At 50.6% G+C, this 25,143-nt stretch overlaps 1 protein-coding gene across 2 annotated transcripts in view; it reads right to left on the reverse strand.

Annotated features, from left to right (window-relative positions):
• stox2a (storkhead box 2a) overlaps positions 1-25,143 on the reverse strand; it is a 78,494-nt gene that overhangs the window by 38,399 nt on the left and 14,952 nt on the right. Inside the window, exon 1 of one of the 2 annotated variants that reach the window (XM_035418902.1) lies at positions 9,078-9,255. The exons of the other annotated variant lie outside the window; for it this stretch is intronic. Within the exon in view, the coding sequence (XP_035274793.1) occupies positions 9,078-9,243 (166 nt within the window). The 5' untranslated portion in view covers positions 9,244-9,255. Of the gene's footprint in view, positions 1-9,077; positions 9,256-25,143 lie in introns of those variants that run through there. 2 annotated transcript variants of the gene reach the window in all.

Raw genomic sequence — 25,143 nt, forward strand, 5'->3', positions numbered from 1 at the left:
CCTGCAAGGTGAGAACAAAGAGGACCCACAGTGCCAAAAGCGTTAAACGGGGCCTCCCCTCCCTCAGAAAGTCTGTAAAAACAGTTCACGTGTTTACAATTCTGGAGGGCCACAAAAAATTAGCAGACAAAGTGGTGATGAAAAAAAAAGAATGACTCGCGGGCATCTGTAAATCTTCAAGGGTAACATCAAAAGACATCCAAAGTGACTTATGTGGCAAGAAGAGCGCGCTCACTAAAGAACAGCGAGACGTTTAAATCAAATGGCTTTTCTGGGAGGGAGCCAAGATCCTCCACTCTACCGCAACCTGAGCGAACCAATTTGGACTGAAGGGGAGAACTACGCCTCCCGATATTTTGCAGGACTGCTGATGAAAAGCTTAAGACCTTGGAGAAAAGCACAGTTTTGGAGAAGGGGTGGGGGGGGGGGGGGTGGATGGGGGTGTGAATATTCCTGGTCAAGCACCAATAGGGAAACCCCTTTATTTCCTCTGTCATAGTTCAGGGAGGAGTCACATTTGTGTTTGACCAGCCTTGCCCACTCAAAGTCTTCTGGCAGGATGAGCTTGCACATCACATATCAGGTGTCCAGACCACACAGTGATAAACCCTGAACATGCTGGCGAACACAGACAGTAAAAACCAAACACATGCCAGACAAAGTCGAGCATCTGAAACATCTCCAGTGCTCTGAAGGTAATTTTTTTTTATTTTTTAAATGACGGTTCCCCCGAGTCCGCCACCTGAACGGTGATTCAGGGCCACGAGGCGCCACCTCCGCGGTGATTCATCGAGAGGTACGAGGAATCGACCCCCATGAAATTGCAATTTTCCAGGAAAAAAAAAAGAAAAACCTGGGAGAGAAAAAGGGTCTGGCGCTCTGACGCAGGGACAGGGATGAGGTCACCGCTCTGAGCCGTCGGGCGTGGGGTGCGGACCGCGTGCGGGAAGCGGAGCGCTGAGCTCGATTCACCTCGGCGAAGCTGTCTGCGAGGAGAACAGCTCTTTCCTCGCTGAACGTGGAGCGTTGCGCACGTTTCTTTTCCCCCGCGAAGACAACGTCTGCCTGCAGAAAAGGGGCCCTCCCGCAGAGCCGCAAGGCGATGGGACGGGAGCTCCCCAAATACATGGGTTCTGAGAGTAGTAGGCCAACAGAAAACACCCCCGTAAATTCAGACAGGGAGCGCATTTCTAAAGCATGCTGAAAAGCAGCTAACAGTCAGCGTTTGATTCTGGACCGCGGTGCTACAGCTTCACCGTGCTAGCAGAGAAGAACCCGCCGCGGCGTACGCTACATCACTTTTTCATGAGGGTCATACAGCTCTATACAATTATCCTACGCATACGCTGCATCTGCTGATGCCTTTAGATATCTGATACTCTGTAATTACCTTGTCCTGAACGGAGGACATGCATGAGTCTTACTCTTCCCCCGCACCCTGTACCTTTCCAGCTCTCTGGGCTTCTATTACCTCCCGATGCGCAAGACGTGCCGCAGATCACATCCTGAACTTAGTTTTTCCACATACATACATACGCAGTACACGTATTCTGCACGGTAACAAACGTGGGCTTGTCACATCTTGATCTTTCACGCATACTACGACACTGAGGGAAAAAAAAAAACATTTCAGAGGACTTACATTGAATCGACATTCTCATGAAATCACATCATTAAATGCCACATCCACAAAAAAATCATGTTAAACTGTGATGTTGATATGATTGATTAAAAAGAGTGGGAATTTACAGCAGCAAAGTAATCAATGAGTAACCCTTAATTTTATCACTTGGGGTGCAGATACAGTGCGTGCCCGGGCCCCTCTGGAAAGTGCTAGAAGGTGCTGGATTCTGGCTACAGCAGTGGCCAGCAGTTAAAGTCAATCTGCAGCATCCCCTCAGAAGGGGGAGCTCTGTGCACCGAATAGAGATGACCCAGTTACATTTACACAGGGCCCTTCTCACCAGCTCTAAAATAACTTACATGCAATTACAGATATATCATAAAAATTAACCGTGTTTGTTTTTTATGCCTTTAGCTTCCCCTAAAATAAAACTGATATGGTGAGGCTCCTGGCTTGCTTTTATACCACATCTGAAATATTTCCTCCACATTAAAAAATAATAAAGCAGCAGAGAATTATGGAGAGCATCTCCTGTGACGACAGAGAGATAATCAGGCAGCTCATGCCTCCCTCCTCCCCTCTTTAACTGTCAGCCCCAGCTGGAGAGAGGGTTTAAAGATGGCTGCCAGCCCTCCCTCTCCCTCTCTCTCTCTCTCTCTCTCTGACTGAGTCAGACGCATCAGCTGTGCACTGTAGTGGATACGAAGCGTGGGCACATTTTCATTAAAAAAAAATTTTTTTTTTTTTTTTTGAAAGTCATCTGTTGTAAATCCCGCAGAGTGGGGTTAGTGATGTCAGAGTGGGGTTAGTGATGTCAGCATCTGGGACGTCCAGAATGTGGGCGGTTATTTTTAACCGGCATAGTGTGAGCCCAGAGAGAGATAGAGAGAGAGAGGGAGAGGGAGAGAGGGAGAGAGATGGGAAAGAGAAAGAGAGAGGGTGTGTGTGTGTGTCTCTGTGATTGTGTGTGTGTGTGTGTGTGTGTGTGTGCACGTGCTTGGAACACAAGCTCCACAGAAGCTCCCAGGCTCCATCATAGCGGCTGGCTGGTTTTACAACTCCCAACAGCTGACTGGAGGCGGAGCGTGAGGCCGTACGCACGCGATTCTCTCTCTCTCTCTCTCTCTCTCTCTCTCTCTCTCCCCGCCACTGCCGTGGCCTGCTCCTCCCCCACACAGCCCTACCGCACGCTGCCTGTGCGCAAAGCACCCCGTGCACAGCGTCACTGTGTTAGGGAACAAGGGGAAGGCAAAGACAATCTGCAGGGAATGCGTGTCAATGTACCACACACACATATCCTATGTACACAGTCACAGAAGTATGGCATATCATACTTCATATAGTTGGGGTTTAATAAAAAAAAAATGTATTAACCATCAAATTTATCACACGAAGGAAAGCACAAGAACATGTACCCGATGGGAAATGAAACAGCTGTGATGTCACTGCCGCCATGACTGACACTGACCTTGCCGCGCGTATATTCCACGTGTTGAGTGCTGCTAAAACGTTTTTCCCATTTTTTTCCCAAAAAAAACCCATTTTCCCATGATGCTTTCCACATGGCGGACTTTGCGGCTTTCTGACTGAAATCCTAGCAGCATAGCGTGGGGCGGAAATACTGTAACAAACTGGGGAAAAATATGAAGCGGATAAACAGGAGCACAGTGTGCAGGAAAATCTTCTGGAAGTCTTTTCACGTTTAATCACATTTTTGGAATAATTTGGTGCCCAACGTGGGGCTGAGCATGCCCAATTCCCCACCCTAATTTGGAACGGCCAACTGTCTGCAACCACAGCCGCAACCCCACTGCCGATTTAGGAAAGTGCAGACAACCGCGGTTCTCCTCCAGAACACGCAGAGTCGCACATCTGCTTCTTCTCACACCGAGGGCTACAGTTGAGATGGCATAGAGGAAGACCTTTCATATGCAGTCCACGGGCCACCAGATCAACCACTGGATGAACAATGAAACACGGACCATTGAACCCTTCCTTCCATACCCTGGGTGACGCTATCGCCAATCGCACATCGTTCTCTATGCAGCTTCCAGCCACATTCGTACCTGAAACGGTCAAGATTCCGTGAGACCACGGTGCCTTAACTGAATGTGCCACCAAACAACGCTTGACACATCCAACATGGCAGAATTTAAAACTGTAACCAATCAAGGGAAGAAGGAAGGTTACAGTCGAAACTGATAGTACAGCGAAGCGCAGCTGGTACTTGTGCTAACTGACACCAAAGCACAGCTGTTGACAGCTCTGACGCTGTACTGAAGCATAGCTGAAGACAGGTCTGATTCTGACACCAATGCACAGCTGAGGATAGCTGTTGTGCTGTTCTGATGCACAGCTGAGGACAGCTGTTGTGCTATACTGATGCACACATGGACTTACTTAAAGTGATTACTTTCTGGGAGCATGGTGAAAGTAATGGTGCATGTTATCAAGGTTGCCACCAAGCTCTTTGCAAGCAGCTTCATCCTGTCTGCCAGGTACCATAGCTACAATAGTCCTAATTAGAGGAAGCAGGTGCTGCACAGATGACCTGCATGATCGGAGCAGGGACTCAAACCCAGGGCTCTCACAGCAACTCTTGCTGAGAGAGGTGATTGGCTTGCCGAACTAAACCCTCCAGTCCCTGGCTCAAGGGAACCAATAAAACTCCATCCTGACTTTCGAGGTGATGTCACCTCCTGTGCTAGAACCACACCCCTGTTCTGAAAAACAAGGGGACCTCCTCCTAGGGTGTACTACTGTCCTCAGTGGACATGAGCATTTTGTTGCTGCTTTACGATTTTCCTACACTTAAGGTACTCACTGAAAATGGCCAAAATGTTTTATTTTTCTTGCCTGACAAGAAGAACCTCTAATAAAACAACACCCAGATCACTCTCTTTTCATTTTAAGGACAAAGCCCTGCCGTCCAGCTGCATACAAGAGGCCCGCATCCATCCGGAGTGAATGAGACTGCGGAGGAGAGGGCAGGAGATTCCCGGGAATGACGTTCCACTCCATCGACAGCGAGAGGCCGCAACCATCCAGAACGATCCGGATGGCTGCGTTCAGCCCGAGGAGATGGGGGGGGGACACAGAAACCTCTAAAAATCCGTACCAGCCACACAAAAGGCCCGAAAAACCACTCCTTTGAAAGAACTTTTTCTCCGTCTTGTCAACAGAGCGGTCACGTCGGGCGTCCCAGGGAATTCTGGGCTGCCTGTGCGACTTCAGGCTGAACGACGGCCAGGCCACATAACGAGGGCAAAGAAACCAACCTAAACAAAACAAACAATGATTTTTATGGAGACATACTACAAACCACTTACACTGCAGAGAGTGCTTTAGGAGAGGGATGCCTGGCTTGGTTTTGATCTCCCTGACCGTGGGGGAGCCAGTCAGTCTGGGTGTGCATCAGGGACCCCATCATTTCTGGGGCCGGGTAGTCATAGCGAGTGTAAATACGGTGGAAGAAGAGTGGCAAAGTAACCAGGCTTGTGCGTATCTGGAAGATGTTTTGTTTGTGTTTATGCGTGTTTTCAACTAAACATAAATGTGTTGTATAGAACAAGCTGAAACTGCAAAACCAGCCCGATGCAAAAAATAGAGAGAAAACAAACAAGCAAGTCACTTATTTTCCTCCCAGCAGTGTCATTCAGCTCCAGTCTACATTCAGTCTAAACAAGGACCACATCACTTAACCTCCGACCCCACGCGTTGCTAGGAAACCTGAAGAGGCCTTGGACTGACGCAGATTTTGGCAGGCCTGGCCGGGCCCCCATTCAGACCCCTCTCTATGGGATCCTTCAGGCTGAAAGCACTCCAGATTTCCTCCCCCCTTTCGGTCTAAATAAACCGATTGTCCCCATCCTCGCCCGTCCCGTCCAACGACTCCGCCGGGGGACGGAGAAGCTGTTCCGGCCTTCCGCCCGCTAACGCTAACGAGCGGCGGGTCCCCACGAGCACACTTCACAACGACCCCGCGAGACAGGACCCCAGCACCACGCGAGCCAGTGCCTGTGTGTACGAGAGTGTGTGCCTCTGTATGTGTGCGCAAGCGAGTGTGTATTTGTGCATGTGAGAGGGTACACATATATTCAAGAGCTGGTGTGTGCATGTGTGCATATGTCCATGTGAAAAAATGTGTGTATTTTTCCGTACGTGTAGTGTGTGTGTGTGTGTGTGTGTGCCTGTGTTTAAGTGTGTCTTTGTTTGTATCTGTATGTGTGCATGTCTGAAAACTTTTGTGTGGCTATTTGTGTGTGTGTGTGTGTGTGAGTGAGACAGATTGTGTACTTCTCTAGGACAAATAAATGGTAATTTAGTGCTAAATTAGTGCTTTGCCCAGCAAGCAAGCAAAATAGGGTGCCCTTCCAGGGAACTACGACTGAAAACTGTTGAGGGTGCATCAATTCCGTTTCCAGGGCAACCCCGGGAGTGCCCGAGGCTTCTGTTTCGCCACACCCCAACAATCAACGGACCCTAGCGATCATGTTCCTCTTTGTCCCACACAGACGCATGCGGAAAAACACACACGTTCCCGAAAGGGGGCGGGGGGGGGGGGGGTTCGGGTGTCGGCTGAAACCCGAGTCCAGGAGATGGGAGAAGCTTCTGACCGTTCGCTCAGGAGAGTCGATTTTTATAAGCACTTCGCAGCGACGGGGGCCAGAACAGAGTCCTGCGGTGCGCTCGCTTCAAATACACGCAATAAAAATTTTCACCACAATGAGCTCCCATTCAATCGGCAGGACAATGGAGACACCTGATCCTCGCGTGCTTAGTGTGTAGGGACAGGCCCCAGCTGCTAGCCCTTAGCCCCCATGCAGAGGCCTAGCTGCTAGCCCTTAGCCCCCGTGCAGAGGCCTAGCTGCTAGCCCTTAGCCCCCATGCAGAGGCCTAGCTGCTAGCCCTTAGCCCCCATGCAGAGGCCTTGCTGCTAGCCCTTAGCCCTGTGCAGAGGCCCTGCAGCTAGCACCTTAGCCCCCATGCAGTGGCCCTGCAGCTAGCATCTTAGCCCCCATGCAGAGGCCCAGCTGCCAGCCGTTAGCCCCCGTACCTGGGGCCCTGCAGCTACCAGGGCTACAGAGAGCGCCAGGCGCCATTCGGCTACGACAGGGAGGGAACACGTGACGCCGCAGCGTCACCGCAAAAAACGCCCCTCCGCAAACTACACACAACAAAAGAACAGGTTCCCCCAAGCAGGGAGACCTCCTTCACAGATGTCCACTGTGTATATAATACCCATCTGAATATACAAGGATATACATGCACAGGGTATACTAACACATGGATTTCTATAACTGTGTATACAAATTATCAGTCTGAGTATCTACAATATAAACATTCACCTGAATTCATTATATTTACAATATGCATGTAGCACACCTAACATCACATAAGCCTACAACATGCACATTGTGCATCTGACATCATAGGCATCTACAAATGTGCACATTCACACTGAGTATCTAAATGAACGACACTTAAAGTAGAAATATCATCCATCCAATGACGTCAGTGGGCTTAGTGTGTGTCTCACATCACAGATGTGTAACATGCATATTTTGTATGTATACAAAGTGCATATATGTATATTTATAATACATATCTCACATACTGTACACACCATGCATGTACATCACAGATGCATCTAAATCATTAATGTTGCTAATGAGTCTACGTCCTATTTTATCTTCCAGGGAACGATCACCTGGCACCTCGCTGCTTCTCGTTTGACGTTCGCGCACGGAAAAGCTTCGCGGGCGCGACTGCTTCACAGTTACTGGTGTCAGTCGCGCTCGGCTCGCGAGGTGCGATCCGTGGCAGAGCGGCGGCTGCACTCCTGCTCCAGGTATAGCGTTTCCATTCTGCTATAGCGCTTCCAACCCCCACCCCCACACCCCCAAAAAAATAAGCACGCGGTCACACACGGTTATTACTCAGATGGATTTACCTGACAGTTTTCCGTGATTTATGTTCCTGTCTCTCCCCCCCCCCCCTCCAAACCCCCACCACCCCCAGTTTCTCAGACCGTATTCCCAGGGCACGTTCAAGCTCGGCGGTTTTACGGAATAATTCTGCGCTGACGTTTACCCGTATTGGTTTATGTCTTTTGTGTTACCGTTTAAGAGGCCGGGGAGACAGCCCCGTACAGCCTGTCAGGAACCCGCAGCACCGTTTCTCCCTCCACGGGAAACGCGGACCCCCCCCCTCTCACCGCGGCCCGGTCGATCGGCACGACGCTCTCCAAAGACGAGCCGGTCCCGGAACACGCGACAGACCCTAACAGCGCCAGGCCGACACGCGATACCGCCGTACGCTCTCTTTTTTTAAACGAATATCTCCGTTGTGTCATAAGAAGGGAGAGCCGCTTGTGGAGCCTGAGAGGGGCCGTAGGTTTTTAACTCCTAAACGCCCAGCTTCTCTCCACAGGCCTCTCTGCGCAGCCTGGGGTCGCAGAGCAGGCCACTCTCCTGCCAAGCCGACGGTTAGCGCCGCGGCCATTGCCCCTGCCGACGCCGAGGGGAGCCCCGGCCGGCTGCGGTGGCCCCTCGGCCAAGGACAGGGAGGAAACGAATTCAGCCTGGGAGCCGGAACCCCTCTCTGCTGTCTGTTTAGTCACTACAGAACACAGACACACGCGTACACACACACACACACACACACACGCGTGCGCCTGCACGCACACACACACACACATACACGTACACACACGCGTGTACACACACGCGCACGCGCACACACACACACATATACATACACACACCCGTACACACAGAGCATCCCCGTCTGGCGAAATTTCACCAGCTACGTGCCGCCAACACCTGTCTGGGCGGACTTCCCTCTCCATTGGTACCAATGTATCGCTTTCAAGTACTGACCATTCTACACAGCACCAGTAAATAACAGCAAACGGGTTGGCTACAGTCACAGCCTACAAGCTCCTCTTACCCCACAGGTCCTCTACAGCTGTCCCCCCCCTTACTCCACAGGTCCCCTACAGCTCCCCCCACCCCCCTTACTCCACAGGTCCCCTACAGCTGTCCCCCCCCCCCCTTACTCCACAGGTCCCCTACAGCTGCCCCCCCCCTCCCCCTTACTCCACAGGTCCCCTACAGCTCCCCCCCCCCCCTTACCCCACAGGTCCTCTACAGCTGCCCCCCCCCCTCCTTACTCCACAGGTCCCCTACAGCTCCCCCCCCCCCCTTACCCCACAGGTCCTCTACAGCTGCCCCCCCCCCTCCTTACTCCACAGGTCCTCTACAGCTGTCCCCCCCCCCCCCCCCCCTTACTCCACAGGTCCCCTGCACCCCCTCCCCCCCCAACTCAGCACACCCATCCAACTCTACCAGCAGAAAAGAAAAACACTTACTGTCTTTCATCCCGCTCCTGTTATTACCATGACAAAAACAAACTCCGATCCGACCCGCGAAGGGCAGCCCGCGCGACCCACCTGGCGTGACGTATCCGCGGGGCGACTGAGAGTGCAGGGCCGGGGGGTGGTGCTTGTGCTGGCGGTAATCCTTCTCGCTGCGGGAGCGGGTTCTCTCCGAGGCCCGGTCCGAGAAGTCGGAGCTGGGCCAGGCTCGGCGCAGGTTGGTGCTGCGCGTCTTCTTCATGGTTACGAGCCGGGGTGGGGGCGGGGGGGGGGGGGAGGTAGGGGGGAAACGCGGTGGGGCGGGGGGGTAGGGGGGGGCTACCTGCGGCTTAATCCCGTCCCCACATCGGGCGGGGGGCGCGGCGGGGGCCGGTCAGACGGGAGGCATGGCGGGCAGCAACGGAACCCGCAGGCGTCTCTGTCCCTCTCATGCACACACTCCGCGCACGCACGCACGCACACACACACGCGCGCGCACGCACGCACGCGCGAGTGCTCACGGACGCGCTACTGCTGCTGCTGGCGCGGCGGCTGACTCCGATCCCGAAACAGACGGCAGCGGGCCCGCTCCCCGTTCCTGTACCGATGCGCTACCACGCCCGCGGCCCCGCAACGCATTCCTCTTCATTTGGCGGCCCGTCCCCGAGCTCCCAGGTCCGTGCGCTGGGACAGGCACGCCGCGCGGCCCCCGGGGCCTGTGGAGAGGGGGAACAGGGGACGGGGGAAGGAGGAGGGTGGGGTGGGGGGGTGGGGGGGTGGGGTGGGTGGGGGGGGGGGTGAGGAGGAGAGGATGGGGTGGCGGGTAGAGATTCGCCGCGTGAAAGGCCGTGGGAATCCAACAATGGCCGGATTCAGCACAGGGTAGCGCTTAGCCGACCGCGAACCACACAATAACAAAAGGCCCAAACATACAGGGGAAAAAAAACCCGCTGCAGGCCGCGACTGAAGAGAGAGAGAGAGAGAGAGAGAGAGAGAGAGACAGACAGAGAGAGAGAGAGAGAGAGAGAGCCGCTCCGCTGTCAGCCGCTAGCCCTCCTGGACCAGCGGACCGGCCCTCGATAGCGACGCTCCGCGGGAATTAGCAGAGGAGAAAACGGAAGGATGGAAGGGGGGCTGGGGGCGAGAAAAAAAAAAAAAAAAAAACCAACCGAGCCGAAAAACGCACGCTAAAAAAAAAAAAAAATCGCGAAAAAAAAGACAACAAGGTCACTCCTCTCCTGCGATGGGGATCCAAACGCGGGGGGTGGGGAGGCTGGGGGGGGCCGGGGGGAGGGACGGACCGACGAAGGAGGCCGTCTGCGGGGACGACGCCTCGGTCAGGCGGCCATCTCCGCCGAGCCGCTGTGCTGCTCCTGCTAGCGCTGCTCCTGCTGCCGCTAACACCGTCGCTGCCGCCGCTGCCAATGCTGCTGCTGCTGCTGCTGCTGCTGCTGCTACTCCACGGTGCGCGCGTGTGTGTGTGTGTGTGTGTGTGAGAGAGAGAGCGAGAGCGAGAGAGCGGGAGAGCGCGCGTGAGAGTCTGCCGCGAGAGAGTGTGCGTGAGCGTGCCTGTGTGTGAGAGCGTATGCGTGTGTGTGTGTGTCCGTGTCTGTGTCTGTCTGTGTGTGTGTGTGTGTGTGAGAGCCAGTGAGCACGAGAGTATGTGGAACGCCAAAATGTGTTTTGTTTTTAAAAGCCCACGCAGGCGCGCATGGGCGCACGCGGACGCATGTGTACACACACACACACACACGCGCACGCGCGCACACACTCACTCACTCGCTCGAAGCCGCTACACACGTCCCGGGAGCGATTGATTCCCGCTAGCGACGACGCACGGCTGGCCGTTTTTCTCTCTTCTCTCCCTCTCTCCCTCTCTCTCCCTCGCTGGCGTCGTCTCCTGGAGGGACGGGGGGGCCGAGGGACGGGGGGGGTCAGCCGTGCGCGAGCGCGTCCAATCCCGGAGCTCGTCGGAGAGCCCCTGCTTCCCGAAACGCGCGAGGAGAAGTCCTGTCACACCGCACGCTCGAATGTGAAGAGCGTCCCCCCCTGCCTCCCCTCCCCTCACCCCCCTCCTCCTCCTCCCCCCCCCGTCCGGGCTCTCGCTCAGCCCACCCTATGAGAGACCTCGGCTGTGTTTACACACAGAGCCACGCAATTTTTAGCAAATCGGCCCCACCTTCCCACACCCCCTCCCCCTCCCCTCCCCTCCTATTCACAAAAATAAAAGCTCTTATCTCCTCTGGGGGACGGCGTGCTTAGAGTTCACTCTGCCTTTGTGTGGACCACCTCTTTCCTTTCTCCTCTCGTATTTATTTCTTTATTTATTTATTTTTTTAAAAACCCTTCTCCTACCTCCTGCCTCCTTCTCAAGGGGTAGTGGACCCCCGCTTTCTCCCCCTAGTCTTGCCCAAAAACAGCTGCAGAACTTCTCGTAGAGGGAGCACATGGGGGAGGGGGGCCGGTCACACACACACACACACACACACACACACGCACACACACACCAGCCTGCTCCCCAACTGTTTCGGATCAATCTGAGGGAGACATCCCCCACCCCCACCCACAGCCCACACCCCACAGCCCACGGCCCACGGACAGCAGCAATCGGGCGTGGGAACGAGAGAGTCCAGCCATTTCTGCGCCCTGCTAGAGACAGACGAACCGCCCGGCAGCTCAGACACCGCGCCGTGCCAGTCAGAACGCCTCGGCTTCTACACAAATCCACTCTGAGCACGGGCGCCTCAAGTTACGACTCGTTTCAGTCCGTAGCCTCTTCAGCAGTCTGATCTCAGCTGCTGGAAAACAGTAAATATCTGAGCGAAACAGACTGATGAACTTCATAAAAGTACTTCGCCATTTTCTGGTGGAAAAAAACAAAACAATCAGGGCATTTCGATCTGTTTTTGCCCCAAATGCAACAGTTATTTTCCCAGTGCATTTCCTTATGCTAATACTCTGCAGATTGTGTCCACTGAGAGATCAGTTAAATATCCCCGGGGGGGGCACAGATGTAGACACTTTAATGGCAGGGGGAGTTCGAGGTTCGGCCCAGCTGGTTCCATTTCACAGCTGATGATGTAATGCATTTTTAATAAGGGGGAGGTCAGAGATCAGGGGTATATTTTAGCCCCCCCCCTTCCCCCGCCCCCCCCCAAACACAATGAGTCTGAGCTGGAAGAAAAATGTGTCTTTTCCCTGGGGGCAGAAGAATACCCTGGTTCTGTGCTGGTTAAAATCATAGCCGTGGAATGCAGAACCTCCACATTTAAATGCACAAACCACACATTTTATGTAGCCTATATACTGCACATTTAAATGCACAAACCACACATTTTAAGTAGCCTATATAGGCTACTAGACATTCCAATTCACGAATGACATCAAATGGACAAACCATGTATGAAATACCCACAGAAAGCACCCAAACATTATAATGCACGCGTGACATATTGCAATACATACACTGAACACAGTACCAATATTACTGTTAGCATGGTGGTTGCATTTGCTGCAGGCCTACTACTGCACTCGAAGGCGAGTGATGACAAGTTAACTTGTGTGTAGTTCACACACACGTGTCTTACACCAGGGCACCTTACGTAACGTTCTGCTATCCAGCCCTGACAGAGGACCGGAAAGAGGAGGCTATTGGCTGTTCACATGATCCCTCACAGAAAATGCATTCTGTGTTTCCCTCTCAAAACATAAACTTTTTACAAAGTTGTTTACTAAGATACTTACTAAGATACTTACAAAGTTGTATACTAAGCTTGCTTTCAGCATCTTGCTATGGTTATATAGGTTGGCTAGCTGGACAGGCAGCGTATGAATTTGGAACGGTGATCAAACTTCACCCGAACTACTTCTACAATAAAAACTTAATGCACACCTTCCGGCCAATCAGAATCGAGTATTCACTCAGACCATGGTATAAGGTCAGGTAACCACACAGACGCAGTGGTAACCGTCCTTAAGCATAAATATTGAAAGTGTCTCCCTATTCTCTTTGGTTATGTCACCTGTAGAAACGCAGGTAAGACGCGCAGTCATTTTGGCGGTCAGGCCATGGCGGGATTTTTCCGCAGCCGCCGCTCGAACGTCGGCTTCGAAAGTCGCTTAGCGACAGCGGACTCGGCGTGACGCCACGGCGACGCAGCTGTCTGCGGAGCACGTTAGCTCAAGCCCCCCGTTTAAAAAAAAAAAACCAGTCTTACCGCATTACTGTGAGTGAAAGCCAGCAAACAGCTGAGACGACGGCGGTCGCTACGGGGAACCGCTCCGACGGGTGGATCGCAGCCGTCGTTTCGCGCGGAGCGGCTGGCCGGCCGGGGTTATTTACGAGGCTGGCCCTGAGTCAGCTCATTTCCCTCCAGCTGACACGTGCTGAGACAAACGGGCCTAAAGGTTGGGAGTGCCTCGTCCTCAGATGCTCTCTCCAGCCTAACGAACATGAGTATGCACCTGTGAACACCCAGCCGGGGGGGGGGCGTGGGTAATTGGCTGAACACGGGGAACCCTTGTCTGCAGGACCACACCACAACTCCAGGGAGCATTGGCCCTCACAGTCAGTTTGCACCTGACTGTCCTGCTCCATTTGCTCTTCTATTCTGGCAGTGTGGCATTGTGGGTAAGGAACATAGACCAGAGGGGCACAGGTTTGAATCTCAGCCAGGGCGCTCCTTTTGCAGCTTTGCGGAAAGCACCAATGAACAGGCTCAGTGAACATACATTGCTAAATAACTGGATCGCACCATCTACCCCCCCCCCCCCCACACCACCTACACCCCCCAGACAAAGAATGCTCTCTGCTTGCCCCGTGAGCAGATCAGTCCAGAATGCAGACGACTTCACGGCTTTATCTGAGATCTGAGGAACCTCAAAAACACCTCCTCCCTTAAGGCCACAGACATCCCCGGAGTCGGACAAAAACGTGTTCCAAATTAGAGTGTCGACTAATCCACCTCCACCTCCACCTCCATCCCCCAAACCCCAGCCCCCAGCCCATTCTCTCCCCACAACATGCATGACAAAGGCCCTAAGTACTGGCCTGCTCAGCACTGTCATTTCGCCAATATTCAGTTCAAAGCCAAAGTGTAAAAAATTAACCCTCCACAACACACACACACACACACACACACACACACATACACACGCGCATGCCCACATGCACACACAGAGGGAACGTGAGAGAAAGAGAGAGACACTGTTTTCCTTCTATGGTGTAAGATCACAAATATCCTACTATAATGTTCCTAACTGAACATTCTAATACTGATATAACAGTCACTACTGGTAACTGAAAGTAGTGGAGTTCTAGAACACGGAATTAGAATATTGAGAAGATGTTCCAAAAAACCTACTCTTCAAAGGGTTAAAAACAATTCTCATTATCGTGCTTGCCTCAGCTCCTCAGTCAAAACGCAAACATGTCTTTCTACAATACTCCTAGAAATTTATGCTTTGGCATTATTATTTACACTATGCATGCCATGTCAATCAGACATATTGAATTGAACCGACTTAACAGAAAGACATTTAGTGTGAGACCGCTAAAAAAGTGAAAAGAATTAAAAAAAACAGAACCACGCTTTTCAGTGTATAACCAAGGTCAGCGCAGTTTCACACATACATAACAAAATATCAACACATTATTCTCCATGTTCAGTAGACACAACAACCGCAAAATCAGCCGCATGCCAGAAAGCACAATAATCAAATATTTTCTTTAACCGAATAAGAAGGATTAAGCCATTTGGGGACAAATTGCTGCACCATATTTAGAGGGTCAGAGAGGGACAGAGAAGAAAAGAGTGTGAAACAGCCAGAGAGAGGAGGAGGAGGAGGAGGAGGAGAGTGTGCAGGACGTCCTTATAACCAGCAGGTTTTTGAGGAACCCCCCAGCACTGCACAGCGGAGTGTGGGGGTACGGTTAGGGGGTGCGGGGGAACTGCAGAGTAGCGCGCAAGGCCCCCGTGGGCGAACCTCGAATCTCGCTTCCGACCACAGAGCAATCAATGCAAACAAGACCTAATTGTGGAGAGGTAAATTATACATCAGACCAAAGCACTGCCAAGCTCCTACGCTGGGGCTCCAAAATCAATTTATGCCGTATCGACACACAAGGAGGGACAGTTGAATAACCCCCCCCCCCCGCACCACCCAGACCCCACCCCACCCACACCACCCCCGGCAGGACGAGGCTGACAGGGTCCGGTGTCGGGGTCATACTGCTCCTGTCCAGAATTCCGAGGTCGCTTGTATACACGCATCATCATCATCTGGCCAGGGTTCCGGCGGTGCCCGGGATGAACTTTAGGAGCGATCGGCGTCCGATCCGAATCCAGCGTGACCAGAAATGGCCCGTGAAATTTTAAGATTTGCGGCCCCAATTTGAAATTCTTAAGAGTTCCACAGCTGTCACAACATTAGCTACCTGCCAACTGCTACAAGATCCCGATACTTTCAGCGATTTCGGGGTTTTCTTATGTGTTTTTAATTTCTTTCTTTCTCCATTAGCTGGAAAGACAGTATTTATAAATGAACTAAATCTTCCTGCGACGTTTACGTTACTGACACTCCGTGAGTCAAAGTTTTGGTCCGGGTTTGCTCCGAGCCAAAATACACAACAATTAGAACCTCTACAGTCCCACAGCTATGAGGACTAGCATGTGGGGAGAAACAGGAAGAGCTAGCACACTGATACAAAAGTAAATTCAGTGACGTTTCATCTACCTTTTATTCAAACGCAAGGTTGAAGGCCCAAGGTTTTCTCCCAATGTGGAGCGCAAAATACTGTACTTGTGGGCGTGTCTCTTCGTTGCAAAGCCCTCTGTCAATCCGGTGAGGTGCAGACAAGCAAACGCTTTCCCCTGAAATGTGTGCTGCCGCCCACTGCTTCTGTCCACCAGCCGAGCTGCCTCAGCGCCTGCGTGACCAGAGGGATCGCCCCGTGGGCAGTGAAACGAGGACAATTCTGCCGAGCTCCACCTTCCCTCCATGGGCTGCGTCATACCCCAACCGTGCACAGGTGGAAAATCCAGGTTCGCAAAGTAAAAGTCCACCCCAGTATTTCGTTCCAACCACCTGGTTTTGCTAATTAGCGCAATGCATCAGCCAGGAGGCAGAACTAATTCATCCACATGGCAAGAATTTTACCTTCTGACCCCCCCATGGACTTTCCACCTTTGCGACCATACATCACCCCGTGGAGCTGTCGGCCCCAGGCCAAACCCGGAGTGTCTGAATGAGGACCGTCCAGGAGCCTTTTTCACAGTCATCACTTAAGAGTGCCATACCAGACACTGAGTGTGAACACCTGTGTGAGTCTGTGCCACCCAAACCTACGTGACAACAGGCTTAATGTGTCAGTGAATGGCATTCACCACTACAGACCGACCCCGCGACCACGCAAAACTAAAGCTAAAACTTAAAAGCAAACTCTCCTGTTGTGGCAGAGATAAACAGGATGGTCTTACGACTGATTGAAGCGTCTTCAATTGTGTTGAAAAAGACCGGAGAATCCAGTTTGATTACACAGGGCTCCTTTCCAGTGGCTAATTAATACAGGATTCAGCTGCCTGCGGAGGGAGTGGCAGGAAACTAGTGTGGAGAAAGAAAAGAAAAAGAAAAACACTTTGGCTCAATCAATAATGGTGGCGTGCTTTCTAGGTTGGTTGAGAAGGATCCCGTGACTTAGTTTGGAGACCACCCTGGACACAGGGCTGTGATTTAAAACATCGGGACGCGGTTGAAAGAACGGTGAAACTGCGGAGAGACACAACGTGCTCTTAAGCAAACGGCACTCTACACCTGTGCTGACGTCCGCCCCCCCCCCCCCTGCAGTCGAGCCCAGGAGTCTATCTGCTGTACAGCCCTCGCTCCATAAACCATTCCCCCACATTTCTGCTCCCTGAAGGAAAGAGACTACAGTAAACAGGACCGGGAAGAACATATATGTTTAAATATGAAAGAAAAATAAATCTGAACATGTGTCAAAATATACTACGAAGCATAACTGGCAGAAATGTGAAAACAGCTGGGGCTCTTGCATTTCAGAAGGCCCATGCAGACTAGCGTACACTGTCTCAAGCTGAATTTTGCAGCAGAAAATATATTAAAGAGTATTTTACATACCTTACACAACCTTGCCCATGGTTTGACAAACCGATAATTGATTACAACTGTATATTTACAGGAGCAATTAGGAGTTTTAGCAACTCATCTACAGATATGACAGTGGATTCAAACCCGTGTCTCTTCAGTTGCAAATATGAGTGCTGTGATCACTCTCTGCAGGGTCGCCCTCTCCGCGCTGATTGGTGGGGACTGTCGTGGTGTCAGGTGTGGGCGGGGTAAGACCAGCTTTGCTCTTCCTGTTTTACCACACTGCAGAGCTACTCAGCTACACTCAGCCAAAAACTTCAGTCTGTGAGTCAAGGCACACACGTTGGGCAGTTTATTCTGTGTGCTTTATACAGTGGGGGCTGCATTAGCAGTATAACCTCACATTACCCTGCGGCAGAAAGACTGGAGATGGACCACCAATATATGTCTGCCCTTCTCTGCCCATTGCCATAAATCTTTAAGAGTCTTTCTTCATCTTGTCATGACCAAAACTGGACTTGACAGTAGCTTAAAGTGAAGATATGACCAAGGAATACAACTCTTAACACAGGAGACTGAGGCAATTCAGGGTCTAATGGCACGTGTGTGCTTTTCCTAGGCCTGTTAAGCACTTTATATTTGTAACGATGAGAAATGGTGGGGGTGGTTAGCAGAATGAGAGAGCCTCATACTTGTACGCACACACACACACACACATACACACACACACACCCATCTACAGTCAGCTGACAGAACTGCTAATGAGACAGGAAGAAGGTGTAACAGATGGAGACTTTTTTTTCAGGGGAAGATAATACAAACTTGCCAGTAGTGATTTCTGCTGCATTTCCAGCACCGTGAACTCGGGAGGGGGGGGGGGGGGCGGGGGGGTGAGGTAAAAATGAAGCCTCTATAAGAACACTCTGATTCAAAAAGAGACGCACACATGAAGATAACCTCAATCAAGACACAGCCCAATTCTAATACTGATTGTGTGTGACAGTGAAGGGGGGGGGGGGTGTATAGCATTCATGCCCCTCTGTACAAAATCAGCCTTCAACTCGTTCTCCGTTTAGCCACACACTTGTTGAAGAACGCTAGCTCAGACCTCAGACGCTAGCTCAAGCCTTCGCCGCTGCGTGTCAGGAACACGCCAGCGACGTAAACAGTAGCGAGGCGCGTTCTCTCGCGCTTCCGCCAAACGGAGATCTGGAATCACGTGCCGCAATCAGCGCCGTCGCCCAGCCCTGAACCCCCAGCCTTCCCCGGCTCGTCCTGAGCTCGCAGGGGACGACGGGACCACGCTGCGAACGTTCCGTCCCTCTTCAGAAGTTCACGTTTCAAAGGCTAAATGTTCCAGCCCCGCGGGGCACGTCTGACACCCCTGCACAAAAACCGCTGTGGTCTCCACACGTGCGCACAACCACCCCACCCAAACCCTCTCTCATCCCCGCCTCTAAACAGTTTTTGGGGGACTTTTCATGAAGGACGGGGTACCTTTCTGTGGAAGGGCACCGTGAGCCCCAAAGCGCAGCCAACAGAAGAGGACACTTAACACCGACTCTGCAGGACGAGGCGGCTCCGTTTCCAAAATGTGGCACGATCGACAAGAACACACGGCACAGTCACGCAGGAACAGGAGCGCACCGCGGCAGCACAACCCAGGACATGTACTAGCTTCCGCGCTGCGACAAACGGACAAGCACATGCGCTCACAATGGGAAGGACAGATAAAAGGCCAGGCTCAATGCGCTGCAATTCAATCCCTTGTTTAAATAAGAGTGCTTTCTCCAGGGGGACATTCATCTTTCTCTTATTCAGGGCAAACCCTTTTCAAAAGCAAACTACAAAAGCACTTATTTGCCAAACCAAAGGGAAAAAAAAGCTCATGTACCTACTAGTGCACACTCCCAGATGCTGCTTTGTCTGTCTGAACGTGTTTCGGGCTGCAGACGGAGAAAGACGAGATCACTCAACCACAAACCCGGGGCGACCGACTCTCAACCCCGTACCCGAATCCTCCCGCCCGGCCAGGAGTCTGATTCCCAAACACAGCTTTTTGGGCGCAGTGGCCCCTGTCCCTATCAGTATCCCCCTCAGCTTTCCCCTGTCCAGAAAACAAAGTGAAAGAAACAGATAAGACGCTGCTTTCGCAGACACAGACTAAGCTTAGTCCCAGACTAAACCGAGTTTTATATGCAGTATCTCCATTGAAGAGTGAATTTAGTCCAGGACCAGGCTTAATCGGTGCGTGTGAAACTGGACCAAGGAGCAGACTCCTCAGCAAAGCCGCGAAAGAAAGACCGAAGGACACGTGCGGAGAAGCAGAGACCGGCACAGTCAGGCGAGGTGAGAGCTCAGCTGGGAAGGTGTTGCCTTACAAAAAAAAAAAAAAAAAAAAAAGGACTTAGCCTGCCCTGAGCATCAGATTTCACTTTAATGGGCCAGATCAGAGCTAACGTGACAAAAAGCTGACACTTCAGAAAATTATCTGACAGGCTGGTACAAGAAGAGATCGGCTCCTCTGTGGATCTTTAGGCCGGCGCAGACAAACACAAAGCAAATGGGGCTTTGCCAAAGGGCTGGAGGTGGTTAGGGAAGAGATTCCCCTTTCATTACTGGGCTTCAGCTCGTAAAGTCAGACACAATGGAGGCCGAAGGTGGCGAAGGTAATTTTGGGCCTCTGAACTCCCATAATGCAATTAGTCCTGCATCCAGAGGTTTCCAGCACTTCAAAGTGTTTTAATAGTCTCCTTTCCAACGTGCTCCGTCACACGACAACAATGCACTTTGTGTGGGACACGGGAGAGAGATTTTTGAAGAAGCTTTCGGTGAAAGCCCTCCGAAACAAATCTAACCGCAATCCGCTTGGTCCTTGACTTTGCGTAACGAGTTTTAAGTGACACGTGTTTTTTGCCTCTCGCACACAACATCATCACTCGTCAGCATCGGTGACCTCAGCTTTTGCTTTAATTTTCATAAGCCAGCGACTTCACTGCAGACAGGAGGGCAAAGGGTTCGAGGAACAGCCGGGCCATTTGTCTACTCCAGGTCTACGCATATTGCAGCTATTTGCATCTCTGCAACTATTTTCACAAAAAAACAAGTTTATGGCAAACTTCGTTTTTTGAAAAAAGTAAAAACAAAAATCAATGTTGAAACTACAAAACTGCAAAACTACAAAACCGAGTCTTGGGTAGGCGTGTCAGGGGGGATCTGAACGGTGAAGTCATTAGGTTAAAAAGGTCAAAAATATTCATACATTCTGGATGTTAAATGACGCATGTGCCACCCATTTGCAGCACTGCGAGGGACTCCAGACCCTTGCTTCTCAATATAAATGGTTCTTGATGAAGCTCGGAGTCACACGTTGATCCAAAGACAACGCAAAGGGCCCCTTCCCACTTTATTTATACTGCGCATATAGCACATATTGCCAAAAAAATACACACATATAATGTAAGTTGTCAAATAAAAAATCTACCAGAGCGATTCAATGTTGGAAAGTTGGAAAAGAAAAATCCCAGTTAAAAAAAAAAAAATTTATTCTGGCGACACAAAAGCTGAAAAATAAACCTATCCATGGAAACAGAACCTTGAAGATTCTTTCTCTGCTCCTTGTCAGTCCCTTTCCCAACGAAAGCTACCCTATCCTGCCCTCTAGAGGAATTAAATGAGGCTACACCGGTATTCTATGGGGCAAAGTGATTTTGGTGCAAGTGTTTGTGATGCACCAAATCAATCTTTAAACCCAATAACTGGTCACTTGTGATTCAAACATATTTAAATCATTAAAGTATTTCAAATTTTATAAAAAATTTTATGAGAATTCAACTGAGAATTGCCCTTGTTACTGCTTGCCCCAGTATTCAGTCAGTATGCTGCCTGTATGTTGCATCTGAGCGTTAGAAGAGATAAACTACCTGTCTTTCCCTACTGAACTTATATTGAACTAATGGGATTTGTTTTCAGATGAGAGTATTTTGAATGAGAAATGTGAAATGCATTGCAGTGTAGTTTGGGGCCATCAGAGGGCACTAGCATTTTTGTGTGCATGCACTGGGATAGCGTTTATTTGGGATGTGCTCTCTTTGGTGGATCTGCGCAGCCACGGCGGGGACAAACAGCAGCTCTCAGAATGGAGACCCGGGACTCCGTGGCGACAATCCGCTTAACTCTCCACGGCGGCGACGCGTAGCCAACACCGCGTCGCCAACACCGCGCGCCCCGGCGGCTCCAGAGGAGGGCGACGTCGCGCCCGCCCGCGCCTTCGACGATCCAGAAGCCGCCCGTGTTGTTCCTCAAACCAGCAGAGCCCGCCCACCCTCACCCTCACCCCCAACCCCCGCCCCTCCACACACCCCCCCCTCACTAAACATCACACAGCCGTAGCCATGACGACACGGGCCCGGATCTCAGAAGCACTGCCTCTTAAAGCAGCAGCAGAAGCAGGGTCTCACGCAAGGCTCAGGCGGGACGGCGCGGGGCGTCTTGTACTGCGGTTTGGGACACGCAGCCCAGGGAACCTCCACACTGATCTAACCTGCAGGGGCTTAACAGGACGGCCATTTTATCATGCTCTTTTGTTTTTTTGTTTTTACTACAACAGCGTACGGTGCATACACATCCAGGCTAAATTAAAGCAAGGAAGAAAACTTAAAGAAGACCTGAAACCTTCTAAATTTAACAAGCTGTTTGTTATTTCAAAATAGCAAGGGAAATACACTATATGACCAAATGTATCTGGACATCTGACACCAAACATTTGGGGATGTTTTTCATGGTTTGGGCCAGACCCCTTAATTCCAGTGAAGGCAAATCTTAATGTAATGACATTCTAGAGAATTCTAACTTTGTGGCAACAGTTTGGGGAAGGCCCTTTCCTGTTTCAGCATGACAATGCTCCTGGGCACACAGCGAAGTCTTGTCAAGATTGGTTTTGTCAAGATTGGTGTGGACTGGCCTTCACAGAGCCCTGACCTCAGGGCAGCTTTGGGATCAAAACTGCAAAGCCAAATGTGAGCCAGACCTGATCGCCCAATCATGTAGCGTATGATTATTTTCGTCTCATACAATAACTAAGAAGGCTAATGTACGTTACATGCTAACTTCAAAGAATAAAACAATGATATGGCCTATCAGGTATAACCATGCATTCTGGTTATACCGGTTAGGCCTCTTGTTCTTGCTTACTTTAGATAAGGACGTATTAACACCACGCGACTCTGGGCATACCTGGCAGCCTCTGAAAAGAGGCCACAGTAACTATGATAGAGTTTCAGTAACCTTAGGATTACAAACATACCTGTGGAGAGCGTGAAAGCGATCCCTGCGGCCTTGTTAAAGTTGCTGCACGACCGTCCTCCAAACAGACCTGAACAATGGTCACGTGACTGTGGGCGGGGCACAGAGGAGGGGTTGTGCTTTTTTTTTTACGATCGGGGTAACGTTCTCTTCCCTCCCCTTCGCCTGTTCTGCCCCGGACCGGGGTCGAAGGTTGGTGTTACACTGCCTACGCCTCAGCAGGGGGCCAAATCAAACTGCTGTGTGACAACAGATAGTGCCACAAACAGCCGGTTGGTAAAAGTATTCAAAGTAATGTCTCAAATGACAGAATTTTACATCATTATAGTACCACAGTGCATTATGCCCCAAATTACAGAATTTTGCAGCATGTGGGGTTGCAATGAAAACTTTTCAAACCTTTTCTCAGTGCAGTGATGCACCCCACAATCCATATCAAATCTGTTCCAGTGGCAGCTCTGGACAGGTGTAACAAATCAATGTATAGCTCGCAATAACATCCATTTTATAATTATACAGATTTCAAAAAACTCATTTACCTCTCCCGTAATGATAAAAAAGGAAGTATTTATATTTACCTTTATCTCAGTGTTAATAGTGCTATAAAATCACTACTAATGCTAGTTGCAGTAATAATACTAATCATAGCAAGCACAGTAATTCCTGTAGTCCCCAGGTAAAAAGTAATGCATTTCTTAGTCTTGTCCTTCAACCCAAACAAGCTTCCTCTAACCTCACCAACTGCACATCCACTGGCCAGAGAGTTCAGTTCTTTTCTTTCTATGGTTCAAAGCAGACAGACAAGGACAAGGTCTCAATAAAGTAAGGAACCTTCTGACTCAAAACATGCTTGCAGCATTCCTCTCTCTGTGCCTGCACTGTCTCTGATGGCTAACTGAAAGAAGAAAAAAAAAAAAAAACATTTCTCACATTCCACTACCCGAGAAAAACATCATTTCCCATTATCTGCGGAATCCGATCCTCATAAAAGACATTTTTTCCATTTCCTGCGCTGTTGTTCTCTGCCCAATGGCAGCAGTGCGGACATCCTGTACACTGAGCTGGGCTGAGCACGCATCAGGACAGCACACGCACAGGAGGGTCCGCGAACGAGGCCTCGCGTAACCCGTTCTGTTTTCGGTTTTTACTTTCTTTCTCGCATTGGTCTAGCGTTTCACGGGAATCACGTGACCAAATGAAAACATCACCTGAATTATAGTCACCCGCCGGTCCTGTCACTGTCTTCATCACAGTACAGTATATTGGTAGAAACTTTATACCTTGTTGCTCGTTCCAATAGCCGTCACTAGAGGGCAGAACTGCGCTGCTTTCTTTTCATTGACTGAGAGGTTTCATAACTCCATCCCATACAATCTGCAAAGTGCACAATGACGACACAAAACAATGAGATGCTCAGCGCAGGAAGAGAACGGAACACCTAGTTCAATTTATGTCACAGTGTGCTGTTGCTCTACTGCATCTCCGCCTTGATTCTGATTCAAAGATCAGAACTGTGGAAATCTCAACAGCTCAAGGGGCTTTAATTGGATAACCCACAGCACAAGAAACCAGAAGCAGTGAGTCTGAGACAAGTCAAAAAAGTGGCTGTAAAACAATGGAAATTCTGAGGGATGTCAAGCATTCATTGCTCTGGAGAGGAACATTAAGGATATGAAATTATACACACCGTGCTTTCAGTCACAACATTGCAGTGGTTACCGGCATTAACAGACTCGGAAGTCACCTGAGACTGGCTCGGATGCCCTCGTGATGCCCCACGTTATCCGAGAAACCAAAAATACCTCGAGGGTTACAGAAATACCCCCGGACGTGTGACAAAACGCCTCACGAGAAACTGTGCAGCGTTGAGCGAAATCTCACAGACTTGACACTTTTCAATTTTAAAAAATTGAAAGGATATTAAGAATCGCAAACTAGAAATGCAGCACACAAAAAAAAGCACTTCACGTTAAAAGCATGGCGGGCTGGCGGTCTGGCGGTTTGGAGGAGTGGACACTGGGACAGGAGAACAGCGATATGCCTGTGCTTGGCCTCAGCCAGCTCCTACTAAACCGCCACTGCTGACAAGGGTTTACACCCCTACAAGCAAAACGCACTGCATGTACCGCATTAGAAAACAACAATTATTCACTTTCCACACAATGTCAGTGTTTGTAATTACGAAGGGCACACTGTACAGAACATCACAAAAGTTGTACGGTGTGTAATATAATGCATGTTCCGAATGTAGCCTATGATGAGATACCCACCAAATATTTAAAAAGTTAGTAGTTGAATAACTTGAAAACCTACATGTGTATATATATCATGGGGGCAGCGTGCTCCTCAATGTCTTGTGGACTTTGGACCCAAGCCCACGGCAGACCGTCCCACAATGCTCGTCTCACTGGGTCACCCCCCCCCCCCACCCCCCATGCCCCATTGGACCGAGGGCACAGCACCATGGCGAGAGGCCTTAACAAAGCCAGTAACCCAAGCAGGAATTCGCCCGCATTCAGCCAGTACAGTACGAGAAAAGCAGCACTGTTGGTTAAAGGCGGAGGCAGTGCTGCCAGCTGCTTCGCCCGACAAAAAAGCCCACACTTCACTGAGGCCTGCTCACTCACAATTAGAGGGGACAAAACAAGCACGCATCGTCCAGACTCTCCCCAGTGTAACAAATCATTTGAATGGCAAAGACTAGATCGATGACATATCTACCTTTTCCACTTCCCCACCTCCACAGTTTTTC

This window comes from Anguilla anguilla, chromosome 5 (assembly GCF_013347855.1).
Source record: "Anguilla anguilla isolate fAngAng1 chromosome 5, fAngAng1.pri, whole genome shotgun sequence".
Classification (NCBI taxonomy): domain Eukaryota; kingdom Metazoa; phylum Chordata; class Actinopteri; order Anguilliformes; family Anguillidae; genus Anguilla; species Anguilla anguilla.